This window comes from Zingiber officinale, chromosome 5B (assembly GCF_018446385.1).
Source record: "Zingiber officinale cultivar Zhangliang chromosome 5B, Zo_v1.1, whole genome shotgun sequence".
In the NCBI taxonomy this organism is placed as follows: domain Eukaryota; kingdom Viridiplantae; phylum Streptophyta; class Magnoliopsida; order Zingiberales; family Zingiberaceae; genus Zingiber; species Zingiber officinale.
The window spans coordinates 120,603,008-120,620,059 of record NC_055995.1 but is presented as its reverse complement, the minus strand read 5'-3'; the positions used below and the strand labels follow the sequence as shown (position 1 = coordinate 120,620,059).

Below are 17,052 nucleotides of genomic sequence, written 5' to 3'. Positions count from 1 at the left end.
CCCCAAATCATAAATGGGGGAGCTCAATGCTCTCAACTCCGGTACACGATGGCGGGAGGTATCTCTGCCACTACCACGGTGAGTCACACGACCAGCGGGCAAGCGAGTCCACCGTCACGGCTACTACTGTTGCTACACTAAATGCCGTGAGCTAAACAGAAGGAATCGATCGCCGGCTACCACGCCGGTCATATGACCAACGGAGCAAAACAGCAGCGCCACACACCTGCGATATACCACTAATCCATGAGTGGTGGTGTGCGCATCATGTAATGGCGCTGGGCTCAACCATAGTGGAGCCGACAATCGCACAGCATGCAATCATGATGCATGTTACTATGCATAGCAAAAACTGATCAACATAACCATATCCATATATATAATATGGGTACCACAACATCAGTGAGTCAAATCTACAGATCTAGGGTATACAGGTCCTCTATGGTATAACAACCTAGATCCTAAACATATCTCCCTTCCATAACATATGTACCAACAATATACACAGATCAAAGAATCAAAATCTAGGTACACGAATCATATGTGATATACAAATAGAGGTACACAAGCCGGTCATGGCATAAAAACCTAAGTATCAGATAATCTCGATACACATGACTGAAACCAAAAGTCCAGAACCTAGTCCTAACCTCAGTAAAACATGGTATGTCACTTATTCTAGAAACTAAGATACTCATGGTAACACAGTACTCATGGCAATAAATCACATGATATAAGCACGGATACGTCACAGGCGATAAACCTAACATGCTATGGATATCAAACAATGACATACCAAAGACAAACATGTTCATTGCTTGTAGTTATAAAATACTATGCATATCCAAAGACAATATCATAAAAGATAAGTCAAGAGGTACCCGCCTCCAATAGATCGTATGTCTTCTAATCAGAGCTCTTGTCTCAAATCAAAACCCTGAAATAAATATACAATCAATCACTTAGGTTTATCGTAGATCGGACAATGCAAGCCAAAATCTCAATAAATCCAATCTAACAATCTCATCCTTTTCTTCCAAAATCCATCCAACACATGAAAATCATTTCTTAACCAATCCATTCAAATTGGGACTTGCAATAAGCATAGTCCATCACAATAACTTAATCTAAACCAATCATAAGAACTCACCCAAATCCAAGATGATCGCTGATGGCTCACAGTCGAAGGGGTTCCCTGCCCAAAACAGAATGACCGGTGCTTTGGATCGCTAGTGAACAATGTTGGCTAAGTTACAAAGACTGGTAGATAAACAATCACAAACTCTAACTACAAATCAAACTTGCATCACTACAAATCTGATATCATTCTTCTTACCTCAACACCAAACACCGCTGTAGGGTTGTCAACTCTCTACTCAGGGCTGAAGCAAGGATCGTTGCTGTTGAAATTTTAAAGCTTTGCTGCTAAAATCCACCGTATAGATTCTGTCCAGAACAGGTTCAAGAACAAAACACCCTTAGTTGGAAACGATTTACACTGTTCGGATCAAGAACAGAAGATGAAAAATCAACATTCCAAACTTACCTCAACCGGAACCTAGGACACAGAGGAAGGCTCGGCCGCACCTAAACTAGGCACAGAACAGTAAGGGGAGGAGTGGTGCTCTGCCCACAGAGAGAGTCGGAGAGGTGGCTCGTCGCCGACGGCAGAGGGGTCAGCGTCGCGGCAGAAGGCCGGCGATAGGGCACAGGGAATCGGCTCGCGGTGTGCAACAGGGAGGAGCGGCGGTGGTGGCTCGCTGCTCTCTAGGGCACAAGAGAAGATGAAGAGAGGCGCGGTGAAGAGATGAGAAGAGGAAGAAGCTTCGGCGCTGCACAGAGGAGAAGAGCACAGAGAGAAGAAGAAAGTCGGCTTCTCCCTTGGTCCGGCTTAAGCACGCGTGGGAGAAGAGAGGAGAGAACCGCCGAGTGGCCGACGGTTAGGGCACCGAAGGAGAAGGGCGCGGCGGCGTCGGGGAGAAGAAGGAAAGAGCGCGGGGTTGGCTCGGGTTCGGCGACAAAAGCAAAGGAAAAGAAATAAAGAAATAAAGAAATAAAGAGGAAAAGGATATATAAATATAATCTTTTCCTCGCTTAAATTGGGTAGCCTAAACAGGCTTTTCCGGACCCCGTTCTTGTCCCCGTTAACTCGTCCATACGAGCTCCGAAAAATTTCCGAAAAATATCCAAAAATTCCGGAAAATTCCCTTATTAATATTCGCCTATTTTCAGTATTTTACAGTTTCATCAACGGTGTAAAACCGATGTAATATTGTATGTTAATAACACCAGTTTTGGCAGCGGTAAATGACCGATGTAATATTAGTTAATAACACCGGTTTTGCAGCGGTGGAAAACCGATGTAATATGTATATTTTTTAACAGCACAAATTTGATTTTAAAACCGACAATAACAAAAAAAAATACACAAATATTTATAAATTATACAAATATTCTTCATTCAATAATATCCATAAAATACACAAATATTCACAAATTATATAAATAATCTTCTTACAACAGTATCCATAAAATACCCAAACATTCTTTTTACATCAAAAGCTAGCTAATAGATATCAAAATCAAGATAGAACATTCTTTTAACAACACATCAAGGTAGAACCGCACTTCAAATGTAATCTAGCATGCATTCCGCCCAATCGAACCGCACTTCATCAATTTCAACTCTAGAGTAGTTGAGATTTGTAAACTGTAAAAACACATAAATAATATATTAGTAAAGATGTAATTTTGAAAGCTGGAAATGGTAAAGATGCAATAATGTAACCTCACTCCAAGTGCCTTCTCCACTGCCGGCACCAAGCGTCCTCATAGGATTCAAATTTTACTCTAATGATACAATTCTACCGCTTTCTGCCTCCCTCTCTCTCTCTCGAGCCCTCACCACGCTGGCAGAGGGCGGGAGGTGTGGCAGCAAAATTTCTTGATTCAGAGCCACAAGGAACAGGTGGTGGAGGTGGGTCACACAAAATCATATTAATATTTACTCATTAATTATGTGTAATAAACAATGCATCATCAACATACAAGCCACTCGAGAGAAACTTAGCAGTGAAATAAGATTGATTACCTGAAAGATCATTTAAGTGCTTTAGATTAGCAACAAACTTATAGAACGATGGACTCAATCAGCTCCTGCAGCGGGGCGATTTCCTTCTTGTCGATCAACCCAAACTCCTGCGTCACAATAACACGAACATGTCGATTCTCAAATGGGTATGAAAGGTTGACGAAAGCAATGAAATTTTAAGTGGAGGTAGGCACTTACATAAGTGAAAAGAATGAAATGCTTGAAGCAGGTGTTGAGATGTGCTTCTTCCTTGAGGCTCACAATCTTCTGGAAATGAGAGTGATAAATGTGTGCGTAAACACGGAACAACCGCTTGAATATTGTCTTCACGACGTCTTTGAAGTTTGCAGGAAAAGGTGTTCCTACAAAAAAAAACATCAGATAATGAAGATCAGCAATTTAAGCTCCCTTAGTTGTTGTTGTATTAGAAGAATGATTAATTGAACACTTGGATCGACAGGCTCTACCGAGCTTTTGAGGGAAAATAGATTCATCGTCGAGCTGAACTTCAATCGACTCCATCAGGTACTCAACATACTTTGGCGCTGAGACTTCAATAGGTTTCTTTATTTGCACACCATCCGCCCATCTATATTCGTACCTACAAGTACAAATATGCAAATAAACATATGATACAAATACAACTCATTGCGGGATCACAGAAGTAAATTATTTGCAAAATTTGATATTTTGCTTCCCTATGATGATATTGGATGAAATATCGTGCAATTCTTCTAAGAAATATGTATGGATCATGACCCATAAAGGTAACTCTGCTAATGATGATTCCTAAGGGAGGTAAAGTATCAGCAACTTTCAATCTGGTTATGACAAAATGGAAAAATTATAACAAGTTAGATTCACTGAAACTAGTATCTTGCAATAAGGAGGCATTAATGGAATTTACTCAAGAGTATTAGAAATATACACTGAAAATTTATGAATCAAGAAATATATGCAACAAAAGTTTCAATACAAGGTAAACCTCTTGATGCTAAAGAACCATAAAAGAAGCTTTAATAAAATAATAGTTGAATTTAAGTAAAAACTCGACAAACAAACCATATCCGAACTAATTGAGACCAACTGCATACTGAATCTTTACCATTTCCAGCTTTCAAAATTGCATCTTTACCATTTCCAGCTTTCAAAATTGCATATAACTATCCGAAACAACACCCTTGAACAAGTTTAAGTAAGCATATGACTATTCCTACTGCCAGTGACTATATATTTATGTATGAGCACTGATGAGCTTACATTGCACTAGACGTGCAATTTTGAGATACAAGATCATGCACTGTAGCCATGGATAAAGGGACTCCACTTAGCTGAGTTGTAGCTTCCACAGACATTACCACAAGCTTCTTCCATCCCATCCTTTGAGACACCCTCGTTACATATGTTTGCGAAAGCTCGTATATACTTCATGCCATATTGAGTGAGCGATCCACAATGCAACTCGAATGCTTGGACCTAAGGTTTTTTGTTAACACATGGTCATGTTTAATAAAATAGATTGTGAAGATGAATACGCTAGAGCACAATATTTACCACTGTTTTCAAGCAAACCCAATCATCAACCAGAGCCTGACCAGATGGCCTCACGGTTTTGAGGACTAAAGGTGTAACATCCGATCCAAAAATTAGATTGCCGATGAGTTCGATCCTTTAGATTGTGATTCTCACTGCCATAAATATAATTAGAAGGTTAGCAATGCCATCATATTGAAAAGGCTCCTATGTTTGGAGGATTTATACCCTTAAAAACAGGCTGTGTCAAAATTAAGAACCAAGATATGACTTTTGCAACAGTAAAATTTACATTCTGTTATTGTGACAACAGTAACCACACGCTAATTTCTTGACAAAGTTTTTCAAGAAAGACCAAGTTATGGCTTTGAGAAGAGTAAAAGGTCAAAAGCATTTAATGTCCGAAGCAAACTTTTCTTGGGGAAATTTTAAACAAATAAAGCTATGTCATTAGCAAGACTTAAAAGTGTAGCTATTCTGTAATGCACTAACATCTTGTAATTAAAACTAAGTTACTAATCAGAAAATTCAACAATTGAACTTGGATTCGATGCTCTAATCCAATTTGTTGTACTTCAGTGCCTCTTTGTTGTTTCATCTCAAAAGAAACAAAATCACTGAAGAAGGAAATACATTTAAAAAAAAAATTCCTTAGCGGAACCAAACAATCTAATGTCAGCCCATTAACATGAAAAAAAATAAATAAAATGCAATAAAATGTTTAGACCTTTTGAACTTGACAACAGATATGACTTGTTTAGGTATAAAACTCAAACCTGTCTTCCATCCATGCAACGCTGTACAAGTCACCAAGGCAAGTCATATATTCCGGTGGTGGTGGTGGTGGAGGATCCATCCCAGGACAGTAAGTTCCCTAGCTGCTTTCAACCGCATTGGATGCTGTTGTCACATATACATTAAGGTCTTCTGGCATTAAACCTTCAAAGATACTGCCACTCTCACATGTTTCCACATAAATAATCTAATGATCGATATATTAACATTTGCATTCATCTAAACAAACCAAACGTTTTATTATGGAATGAGCACTCTCTGTCGATAACATATATAGTGCATATTGAGGAACAATTAGAGAATAATAACAACAATAGAGAATAACACTGGCTGCCAAACTCATAATGTTTCAATAGCTTCCAAGTGATCAGAAGGTTACTGCAACCAATACATAGCTTGACTAAGGCCCAATTTCACCAGAAAAAACAGTAGCACAATGGTTTTTGGACAAGCATTTTGATGCTCTTTTCAAGATTTACAAATTAGCATCTAGATTTGAAAGTCATGCTTCTCAAGGTTAATGCAAGCAAGTGTAACGCATATGAAGTAATGAAATCCAATTATCATGCTTGCGAAATAATTTGATAGGAAAATAATCTCTATAAGTAGAGAAAAGAATCCATCTAGCAGATGGATAAACTACCAGGTGATATAAGTATTAATATAGAAAAAAGGATAAAAGCACAAAAGATAAATGCCACCATGAGACGCGCAGACTTATCTTGCCAGTGAAAAATCCTATTACTGGCCAATCCAAGCCACATCGGTGCTCTGTCAGCTGACTATTCTGTATTTGGTGGCAGATCCTTGAGTATCTGAGATCCTACAAACCGTCTTCGTAATCCAGATTATGATAATCCAACGCTTTCTAAGTAGCGCCAGTTGCATCCGTTTCTAACGGAATAATGCCGCCTCAAGCATATGTGGTTCAGAACTTTCAACAAACACAACCTGTTCAAGACCAGGCTGAGGACACGGATGACCTTGTCTTCTTGCTTCAGATACTTGTACCTGTTGCATTACTTTAGAATGGCACTTATAGTTTCTCAATAACTGCATTAATTGTGGATTTAAGAGTGTTCGAACGAATATAAAAATAGGAAAAAGGATGCGTGGGCAATTTAGAAATCTGGATATGGCGTTCAGCTTCAGAGATCATGTGAAAATACTCCTTGACCTCTAGATTCCATGTAACTATAGCGGCGAAAGAAGAGGTGCGATTGGCACCCAACGACAACGTTAGTCCATCCTCCCACGGATCTTCGGGACGCTTCAAGGCGTCACATAACTGACTCGTCCTCCCACATGAAAAGATGTTTATTGGGCAAGTGACTGAATCTTCACCGGCGCTTGAGGGAGGGAGGCAACGCAAGTTGGAAGAGGTTTAGTGCCTCCATGAACTCCTTGGTGCCAGACCGTGCGACAAGGTGCGGCGTTCAGCTTGCTCTTGTTGGTGAGACCCTCGAACCGGATCTTATCGAGTGCCTGCAGTCACACGATTTGCTTCAGCAACGACAACACAGGGGAAAAAAACGGGAGCAGCAACATGAAAGCAGCGATGTCTCACATCTGAGGCGTTGCTAATCAGCTCGCGCAGGAAGATCTCCTTGTTGGAGTAGAAGGTGTTGATGATGAGACTCAACAACTGGTTGATCTCCGCCTGGAACGCGAAGGTCTCCGTCTCCCCATCTGCACGTCCGTCATCACCTCGATCGAAAGAAACTGGTTTCGCGAACGGGAACCGGAATCGAATGAATCAAGTGCTTCGATGTGATCTCGTCGGCCCCTACCTTAGCCGGGAAGAGCGAAGAGAGGAAGGAGGAGGAGGAAGAGAGGATTGGACGAGGAGGCAGGAACGATTTATGCTACGATTTTGTTTAGGACCGAAGCAGGTGATTTTGATCCTAATCGAGAGAGGAAGGGGCATCGATCCAGGAAGGGGAAGAAATCCAAGTAGGGGAAGAGGGAGATGAGGCTGAGAGATGGTCGGAGGTTTAGGTTTAGATTTAGGGTGAGAGAAGGGGCGCGATATTGGTTTAAGTTTAGAGGGAATTTTGCGAAATATTGTAAATTTTGGCTGGTGAAAAAATTTAATTATTTTTTTTTGGTTCATTAACACCGGGTTTTAAAAACCACTGTTAAAATCAATGTCTATTAACAAAAAAAAAGGCGCTCATAGACATCGGCTAAAAAACCGATGTCTATGAGCGAAAATCTGTGCTCATAGACACCGGTTTTTGAAAAAATCGGTGTAAAATACTCAAAGACATCGTTTTTTTGCTTAAAACTGTTGTTGTTCCACCGATGTCTATGAGGGTTTTTCTTGTAGTGCTGTGAATTGCCGCCCGTTATCGGAGATAAGTCGACGGGGGATGCCGAACCGACAGATGATGTTCTGCCAAATAAATTTCTTGATCATCTGCTCGGTGATCTTGGCTAGCGGCTCGGCCTCCACCCACTTGGAAAAATAATCAACCGCCACCAATAAAAATTTCCGCTGTCCGGTTGCCATGGGAAACAGACCCACAATATCCATTCCTCATTGGTCGAACGAGCAAGAGACAGTAGCGGCCTTCATTTCTTCCGTCGGTCGATGAGAGAAATTATGATACCTTTGACAAGAAAGGCACGTCGCGACGGTCCGAGCGACGTCTGCTTGTAAAGTTGGCCAGAAGTATCCGGCCAGCAGTATCTTTTTAGCTAGTGATCGCCCGCCCGGATGACCTCCGTATGATCCTTGATGTACTTCTTGGAGGATGTAAGCCGAGTCTTCCGAGTTCACGCATTTCAATAGCGGGCGGGAGAAAGCCTTCTTGTATAATTGATCTCCAATGAGTGTGAACCGACCGGCTCTCCTCCTTAACAGCTGGGCTTCGTTCCGATCGGACGGTGTGGCGCCCGAGCGTAAAAACTCCGTGATGGGTGCCCTCCAGTCGCTCGGAAACGTGAGGCATTCCATCCGGTCGACGTGCGCCACCAAAGATACTTGTTCAATTGGCTGCTGGATGACGACCGACGTTATTGAGCTTGCCAGTTTAGCTAACTCATCGGCCGCTTGATTTTCCGCTCGGGGTATCTTCTGGATAACGACCTCTCTGAAATTGGCCTTGAGCTTTTCGAAGGCTTCCGCATAGAGTTTGAGCCGAGCGTTATTAATCTCAAAGGTACCTGTGAGTTGCTGAGCGGCCAACTGCGAATCCGAATGAAGCGTTACCCGACCGGCTCCAACATGCCGAGCTGCCTGCAAGCCGGCTATGAGGGCTTCATACTCAGCTTCATTATTTGTAGCTTTATAATCCAGCCGGACGGATAAGTGCATCTTTTCTTCTTGGGGAGAGAGCAGCAGTACTCCGATCCCGCTTCCGAGCCGAGTGGACGATCCGTCCACATATATCCTCCACATAGCTTTCGGCTCTGGATTCTGCACCTCAGTCACAAAATCTGCCAAGGACTGCACTTTGATTGCCGAGCGAAGCTGATATTGGATGTCAAATTCACTCAACTCTATCGTCCATTTGATGAGTCGCCCGGACGCTTCTGGATTCAGTAATACTCACCCGAGCGGGCTATTGGTTTTGACAATGATGGTATGCGCCAGGAAGTAGGGACGAAGGCGCCGAGCGGCGAGGACCAGAGCGAAAGCCAACTTCTCGAGTCCAGTGTAGCGAGATTCAGCATCTTTTAAAATATGACTAAGAAAATACACAGGCTCTTCCCCGCTCGCCCTCACTAGTGCCGAGCCGATTGCTTGCTCGGTTGAAGACAAGTAGATACAAAGTGGCTCACCCGCAGCCGGCTTGGCTAATACCGGGAGAGAGTTCAGATATGCCTTCAAATCTTCGAACGCCCGATCGCATTCTTCGTCCCAGTGAAACTTAATGGCCTTGTGCAAGATTTTGAAAAAAGGAAGGCTCCGGTCGGCGGTTTTGGATATGAATCTGGACAAAGCAGTTATCCGACCGGTCAAACACTGCACTTCCCTCATATTTCGCGGAGGCGACATGTCTTGTAGAGCTTTCACCTTGCTGGGATTTGCTTCGATACCCCGCTCGATCACTATGTATCCTAAGAAACACCCTCCTTTTGCTCCGAACAGGCATTTCTGAGGATTTAGCTTGACTCCATATTTCCGTAACGTTCGGAAGGTTTCCTCCATGTCTTTGAAGAGGTCTGCCGCTCGGGCGGACTTGATAAGAATGTTGTCCACATAAACTTCTAGATTTCGTCCGATCTGCTCCTTGAACACTTTGTTCATCAAGCGTTGATAGGTGGCTCCCGCGTTCTTCAATCCGAACGGCATCACATTATAGCAGTAGGTGTCGTCGGCCGTCACGAAGCTAACTTTTTCTTGATCTTGCCGGGCGAGCAGCACTTGATGATATCCCTGATAGGCGTCGAGCATGCATATCAACTCGCAGTCGGCCGTAGAATCCACCAGTTGATCGATTCGGGGCAAGGGATAAAAGTCCTTTGGGCATGCCTTGTTAAGGTCCCGGAAATCGATGCACACTCTCCACTTGTTGCCGGGCTTGGAAACTAGCACCACATTCGCCAACCAGCTAGGGAACTGGACTTCGCGTATATGGCCGGCCTCCAAGAGTTTCTCAACTTCCGCCCGGATGATGACGTTCTGCTCGGCGCTGAAGTCCCTTTTTCTTTGCTTTACTGGCCGAGCGTCCGGTCGGACATGTAGCTCGTGCTGTGCTATGCTCGGCGAAATTCCGGGCAACTCATGCGTCGACCAGACGAAGACATCACAGTTTCTTTGGAGGCATTTGATCATTTCTTCTTTCTGATTGGCTTCTAGATCGGACGCAATAAAGGTCGTGGCACAGACCACATTCGATCGGGTCGGATGAATCTGCACTTCCTCTTTTTCTTCATAAACTAAAGAGGGAGGTTTTTCAGTTATAGCGTTCACCTCGATCCGTGGCGACTTCCGAGCGGAATTGGCTTCTGCTCGGACCATCTCGACGTAGCATCGTCGAGCTGCTAGTTGATCTCCCCGTACTTCTCCCACTTTGGCCTCGACGGGAAACTTGATCTTCTGATGGAAGGTGGAGACAGCTGCGCGGAACTCGCTGAGCGCCGGTCGTCCCAAAATGACGTTGTATGAAGAGGGAGAGTCGACCACCACGAAGTTTGCTGTCCGCGTCCTCCTGAGCGGCTCCTCTCCCAGCGAGATAGCCATTCGGATTTGTCCGACCGGCAAGATTTCATTACCCGTAAACCCATAGAGGGGGGGTTGTCATGGGCAGCAGCTCGGCTCGATCAATTTGTAGTTGGTCAAATGCCTTTTTGAAGATGATGTTGACCGAGCTCCCTGTGTCAATAAAAACGCGGTGGATAGTATAATTTGCTATTACCGCTTTGATGAGGAGAGCGTCGTCATGCGGCACTTCGACTCCTTCCAAGTCTCTGGGCCCGAAGCTTATCTCGGGTCCGCTCGCCCTTTCCTGACTGCAGCCGACCACATGGATCTGGAGCTGTCGGACGCTCGCCTTCCTCGCTCGGTTAGAGTCGCCTCCGGTCGGCCCGCCAGCAATAATGTTGATCTCGCCTCGGGAAGTATTACTTCTATTTTCTTCTTCCCGAGCAGACGGTCGAGACCGTTCTCTGGACATTCGGCGATTCTCCCGCCTCGGAGAGCGATGCCGATCGGACGTCTGTGGTTTTCGTCTGTCTGCTTGCGTCCGATTGGCTTCATGATTTCTCTGTCGCCTATCGAATGAGGGCGATCGTCGACCACCACTTCGGGGAACGAGATGAGTAATCAAGGGGAGACTTCGACAATCCCTTGTGTTGTGCGTATCCGTCCGGTGGAAGGAGCAGAACATGGGGGTCCACTTCTTTTTTGGCTTGGGTCGATCGGCTGCTACTTCTTGGACATGAGTCCTAACATTGGGGGAGCGGAACGCTTCGGCCCTCGGTCCTCTCGGAGGCTGATGAGCGATGTGTGGCTTCCGCTCGGTAGGAGGTGCCCGCTCGGTTGGAGTTTCTTTTTTCCGGGCGGCTTGGGCTTCCTCCACGTTGGTGTATTCATTGGCCCGATGCAGCATATGATCATAGTCTCGGGGCGGCTTCCGAACGAGCGAGCGGAAGAAGTCCCCGTCCACGAGGCCTTGTGTGAAGGCGTTCATCATGGTTTCCGAGGTGGCCGTAGGGATATCCATGGCCACGTTGTTGAACCGCTGGATATAAGCTCTGAGCGGCTCTCTTGGCTCTTGCTTGATGGCAAACAAGCTGGCACTCGTCTTCTGATAGCGCTGACTGCTTGCAAAATGATGGAGGAAGGCCGTTCGGAAGTCCTTGAAGCTTGTGATGGACCCGTCTGGCAGTCTCCGAAACCACCGTTGAGCCGATCCAGCGAGGGTGGTCAGAAAAACTCGACACTTCACCCCATCTGTATATTGGTGAAGGGTAGCAGTGTTGTCGAACTTTCCCAAATGATCATCCGGATCGGTGGTCCCATTGTATTCGCCGATTGTCGGAGGCACGTAGTGCTTGGGCAGAGGATATCGTAGAATAGCCTCTGAAAATTGGCGATTAATCCGCTCGGGCGACGAGTCCGCTCGAGGGGCTTTTCCTTTTCTGTCTTGTCTAGGCATCTCATCCGAAGAAGATCCCCGATCTCTATTGGTTGCTGCAGCATCGGGGGTGCGGAATAGGGCCCGATGAAATGCAACGGTGGCCTGCGGTGCTTCCGCTCGGCCACCAGACGCGGACGTTGCTTGCTGCTCCGGCCGCTCGGCTGCTACTTTCTGTTTTTGCTCCACAAGCTTGGCGGCCCTCAACTTGATCAGAGCGTCGAGTTCCTCCAAGGAAAGCGTCACCGTGTGTTGTCGTCCAGCCTCGTCCATTGTTTCCGTTCGGATGCAGGAGCGTTCCCACAGACGGCGCCAAATTGATCCTGTCCGAATGCTGAATCAACGGACGCTGGGCACGTGGTGCTCCCCGGCTGCTGACGTGGATCTTCGACTGGTTGCACGAACCTCCGGCGAACCTGCATAGAAGTCGGGCCGGGAAGGGGTTCCCGGCGGCAACCCTCCGACGCTCAAGTCAGACAAGCAAGCAGTAAAAAAGAGTGGCCCCAGAGATGTTGAACGCGTACCTCCGGCGAAGTATAAGCCTCTTTATATAGAGTGGTGAGAGAGCTCCTGCACGTCCACCGAGGCACATACATGTCCGCAGCCCATACCTCGGTATGTGTCTGTCAGAAAGCTTACATGACGCCATACTGCTACAGTCCAAGTATGTCCTCGATGAGACAACAGAACACCTCGTTGTCAGACTTGGAATATGGCCTAGCCATAGGACTTGACAGCTGTCATAAGATGTTCTTGTCCTTCTCTACCAACCACAGGCTGGGGCGTCCGGCAGGCCGGTTGGACGGGGAGTTCGTCCGGCCAGCCCTCATCTTACCCGCCGGCCGGACGGCACTCACATCCCGTCCGGCCTGCCGTTGGTATCGATATGCTGGGGATATTTTCGGTAGGGTACTATGTAGGGACTGTTAGCAGTATGTCACCTTCTCTTAGGCCTTCCGCTCGGCTCCTTGCTACTGTTCCATTGAGCGTCGGAACCCCGACTTCTGTCGGGGCGCCTTTTGCCCTCGGCTATTCACCGGTTGACCGGCCGGGGCCGGTCGGGAGGTCGACCCCTCCTTCTCCGGTCGGCCCCTTGGCCTTTTGACTCCAGCGTGGCATTGACCCCTCAGAATGGGGGTCCCCTGTTCTAACCGCCAGATCAGATGTTATAACGAATTAGCGTTGCAGATGCTCTAAGAGAGATTAAGGAGAGAGAAAGTATGATGAAAAAATGAGAAAATAAAGAGAGAGAAAATAATGAGAGACAGTGTGATGAGAGAGAATACAGAGAGAAATGATAGAAAATGTGTGATGAGTGAGAATGAGGAAAGAAAAAATATGTTGAGAGAGAAAGTGTGATGATAGAATGAGGAGAGAGAAAGTATTGCAGAGAGAACAAGGAGAGAGAGTGAAATGAAAGAAAAATTGAACAAATATATTAAAGGTATTTTCATCCAAAACTTAATTCTCATTCCCGTTCCATCAAAACTCAAGGGAGGGGTGAATTTCATCCATACCTAACTTTTTGAATTTCATTCCAAAATCTTGATTCCATTCTCATTAACCAAACACAAGATTTAGAAATGAATCCATTCCCTCATTCCTAAATCTCTAAACTAAACGCTACCTTAGTTCATTAACATTTATGACCAAAACTCATAGATGATTAATTAATAAACTTATTCAAAATTAATTATATTTTATTTGATATATGAAAAAATCAATTTATAATTTTTTAATAATATTAATTTATAATATATTAAAAATTGAAAATAATATAAACTATTAGCCTGATATTTTATCTAAATTGTAAGATGGGACTCTTAATTTCTTGCTTTTTAGGAAGACTTGTAGGGAGACTTTTTGGGTTGTAAAACTTCTCTCCCAGTCTTTTGCTTTACAAGGTTATAATTCATGTAAACTCCAAATTTACAAAAGAATCATGTAAAATAATGCAGTATAGTGGCCAGCTCACTGTTGCATCTCAACATCATGAACCCATAAATCCATCTGCTTTCCAGCCTGATGACCAGTCTTCCTTGCCATAAAAGCAAACAGATTGATGGCCATTCTCAGGAAATTGAGAAAGAGCAAAGCACAGATCCCTCCATAGACAACCAAATCAAGCAAGCTCCAATCTGCAATTCCCAACAACAGGTCAATTGAGTCCTCTGTAACAAATACCCAACTGATGGCTTCCACTGCCAGCCTGATCACCAAGCTAAACCTTTCCTCCCTAAAGATTCTGCAAGCCATCCTGGAACAAAGTGCAATGGCTGTCAACACTGTGGCCTTCGACCACCCCCGGTAGCCAACAAGGCTCCCGCCAACAACCAGTGCATCCTTGCGGCACACACACGAGAGGCAGAGGCCGGAGAAGGTGGACTCTCTCAGGGCTGCCAGCCCTGTGTAGTAAGCCACTAGGATGGAGTCCAGGTGCAAACTTGCATGAAGGATCGCTGAAACAGTTGATGCTTCAAGCACCGAATACTTGATGTCGCTCTCGTCTCTGTTTCTGAAAGCCAGAGCTGAAATGTAGACGAGTTGGAGAAGAGCTGGGCCTATGTGTGAGAGGGAGAACATGGTGTTTATCCTCTGTCCATTTGCCAAGATCAGGACAACAAGAGGAAGCGCAATTGGACCCGAAGGCAGCAGATATCTTCTCTTCAATCTACCAATACTGAGATCAGCACAGGAGAGTGGTCTTCTGCTAAAATCAAGAAGAGTGAAGACAGTAGCAGAGACAAAGGATGCGAGGACAAAGAGGACCACAAGAAAGTCGATGACCGGAGGGTAGTCTTCCTGGTAAGTGCTGTCGCAGAAATAATGATAAGGGCAGTTGATGAGATCTGTGGTTTCTTCAACCTGCCATCTTGTGCACTTGAAGAACAACTTCTCTAATTTCCTCATACTTCCCGCTTGATGAAACAGTTCACGGATTCATTCTTCTGTTGCTGATGCTTTATTAGCTTCTGGCTTCCACCATCAAGCTTTTGCAGTAGTTTGGAGCTTGCTTTGAACCTCTTGATGTTGGTTGGGATGCAGCTTTAGCTTCAGCTCTTACAAAACTTGATGGAGCTTCCATCTGCATCCTTAGAGTGGCAGATTAGTCATACATATGAGAGATCAAGAGTTGTTTTCAGGTTGGTGGGTTAGGGCAGATCAGAAACTTGTTTGACTTAGTTCTGAAGCCATAAAAATTTCATAATTGCAGGTTTGGTGAGGTAGCAACATGAGACCAATACCAATGTGTAATTCTTTACACAAGCTCCTAGCAGCTACCTTTGAGCAAAATACAAAAGCAGGTGAGGCATAAGGCAGCAGGTTTTGCTCCACCAGGCATGACTTTTATGTGGAGCCAGCAGTAGATTTTTATAAAGTTAAAAGTCAACTCACCTGCAATAGTCCAGTTTAGGGGTAGAAGAAAAGGGAATTGGAATACCTTCTTCATAGGTCCAGTGGAATTGCACCAGCTTCCACTATAAAAAGATAGGAGACAAGTGGAAGCCATACGCACAAACTTGGTGCCAAATTGTGATGTTCCAAGAGTTTGGCCATCAACCTCCAGCAGCAGTAACCTGCTTATGGGAATAGCAGTAAACAAGAAGAGTTAGGCAACTTGTGACTAGAGGAAAAGAGCAAAACAAAAAATGAAGGATAAACTATTATGTTCTAGCATCTGAAAGCTTCCTAATGTACTTTTACAGGAAGCATCTTCTCATCTATCAATTTACAATTATCAGGACCAGCCTTGTCATAAATTGTTTAGTTAAGATGAGCAAACAGAATGCTGCTCTTAAATCACTTTCAGCAATTAGCTGCCTGGTCAGCATCAAACATCTATTGCAATCATTTTTATAGATAACCAAAGAAACGAGGACCAACTCAATGATCAAACAGAAGGATTGAACAAATGCACATACCTTGTGTAGTCATTTACCAACCAATTTGGTAAAAATTGAGTGAGTTCTAAAGATTGTATGCACAAATTTGATAGTAAAATCTGGTAGCACAATAGCAAAGAATATTACTAGTTAAAGCTAGAAATGTGAGGATGATGAAAATAAGAACACGCTCCCAACAATAAGCTAACATCAATCTGCCTTTCGTCCATCCATGGAAGGATTATTAAAAGGAGGGGAGAACATTGAACAAAACATACAGATACAGATTTGACTAAATGTTAACTAGAAAACAAGCATGCAAAGCAAAAAGTAAATCATGCTGTAGCATAACTTTATCTTTTGAAATTTTATTATTGAAAATCAAAGCACCAAAATAGAATAAAATAACAGACAGAATAAACCAAATCATGAATATATAGGTGTTTTATCAAATTGATCTGAATGGAACCAAATCTAACCAAAGAAATTTCAAATATTTTAGTAGGAACATTAGGAACTGAACCAAAGTTTTATGGAAGCTGAACTGAAGAGAGCAATAATATCTTAATTTACTATGTTTTGGTTGAGTTTGGGTGGAATGGCATATATATAATTCTAATTAGTTTGCTTATTGTTTGTGAATGAAAATAAATCATATAACTTAACAAAAAAAATTAAAAATAATACAATTTTGGTCTTCTTGTTGCCATTTGTAGAACCGCCCAGGTAGAAATTTATTTGAAACTGGGTATCTAACCAAAGGATTTTTTTCTTCAGAAACCAATTCAGTTTGAAATCAATAATAGACACCCCAATCAAAGTACAAGTTTTTATAGTTGGTGATCAGAAAAGACAGATCGGTAGTGTTTTATTTTCCCAAACCAATAAGTGGAGTACGAATTATCAAAGGTAATTGACAGATAGTAGTCATGAATCATATTAATAGACAGATACAGAAAATAAAAATAGAACTAGAAATATGTTCATAAATGGACTATATATAGGAAAAACTAACAGCACATAGATGAAACTTACAGTAATTCAAAAAGCAACTAAATACTATACCTAAATATATAAAATTGCATAATCATATGTGCCAATCACTGCCAGATATACACTCAAGTAATAACGAATAGGTAATAGTGGACTGATTAAAATATTT

At 43.7% G+C, this 17,052-nt stretch overlaps 2 protein-coding genes across 2 annotated transcripts; both read right to left on the bottom strand.

The window, feature by feature from the left end:
- Positions 1-2,994: 2,994 nt before the first annotated feature.
- Positions 2,995-4,470, bottom strand: LOC121986992 (MOB kinase activator-like 1A). Its single transcript, XM_042540911.1, has 5 exons — positions 4,352-4,470; positions 3,851-3,912; positions 3,559-3,735; positions 3,290-3,453; positions 2,995-3,198 (listed from the first exon to the last, which is right to left on the bottom strand). Exons 1-5 carry the CDS (start codon positions 4,468-4,470, stop codon positions 3,130-3,132), a joined length of 591 nt encoding a protein of 196 aa, XP_042396845.1. The 3' UTR covers positions 2,995-3,129.
- A 9,356-nt stretch (positions 4,471-13,826) lies between these two features.
- Positions 13,827-15,719, bottom strand: LOC121985638. The gene has a single exon (XM_042539211.1). It carries the CDS (start codon positions 14,914-14,916, stop codon positions 13,978-13,980), a length of 939 nt encoding a protein of 312 aa, XP_042395145.1. The 5' UTR covers positions 14,917-15,719; the 3' UTR covers positions 13,827-13,977.
- Between the last annotated feature and the right edge of the window lie 1,333 nt (positions 15,720-17,052).

Bases quoted from the DNA above. Each gene is read 5' to 3' on its own strand.
- LOC121985638 (XM_042539211.1), bottom strand. From the start codon at position 14,916: ATGAGGAAATTAGAGAAGTTGTTCTTCAAGTGCACAAGATGGCAGGTT.
- LOC121986992 (XM_042540911.1), bottom strand. From the start codon at position 4,470: ATGGGATGGAAGAAGCTTGTGGTAATGTCTGTGGAAGCTACAACTCAG. The intron at 3,736-3,850 runs GTCATGATCCAT...TCCCGCAATGAG, and splicing joins TAGCAGAGTTACCTTTATGG to TTGTATTTGTATCATATGTT. The intron at 3,199-3,289 runs GTAAGTGCCTAC...ATTGTGACGCAG, and splicing joins ATTTCATTCTTTTCACTTAT to GAGTTTGGGTTGATCGACAA.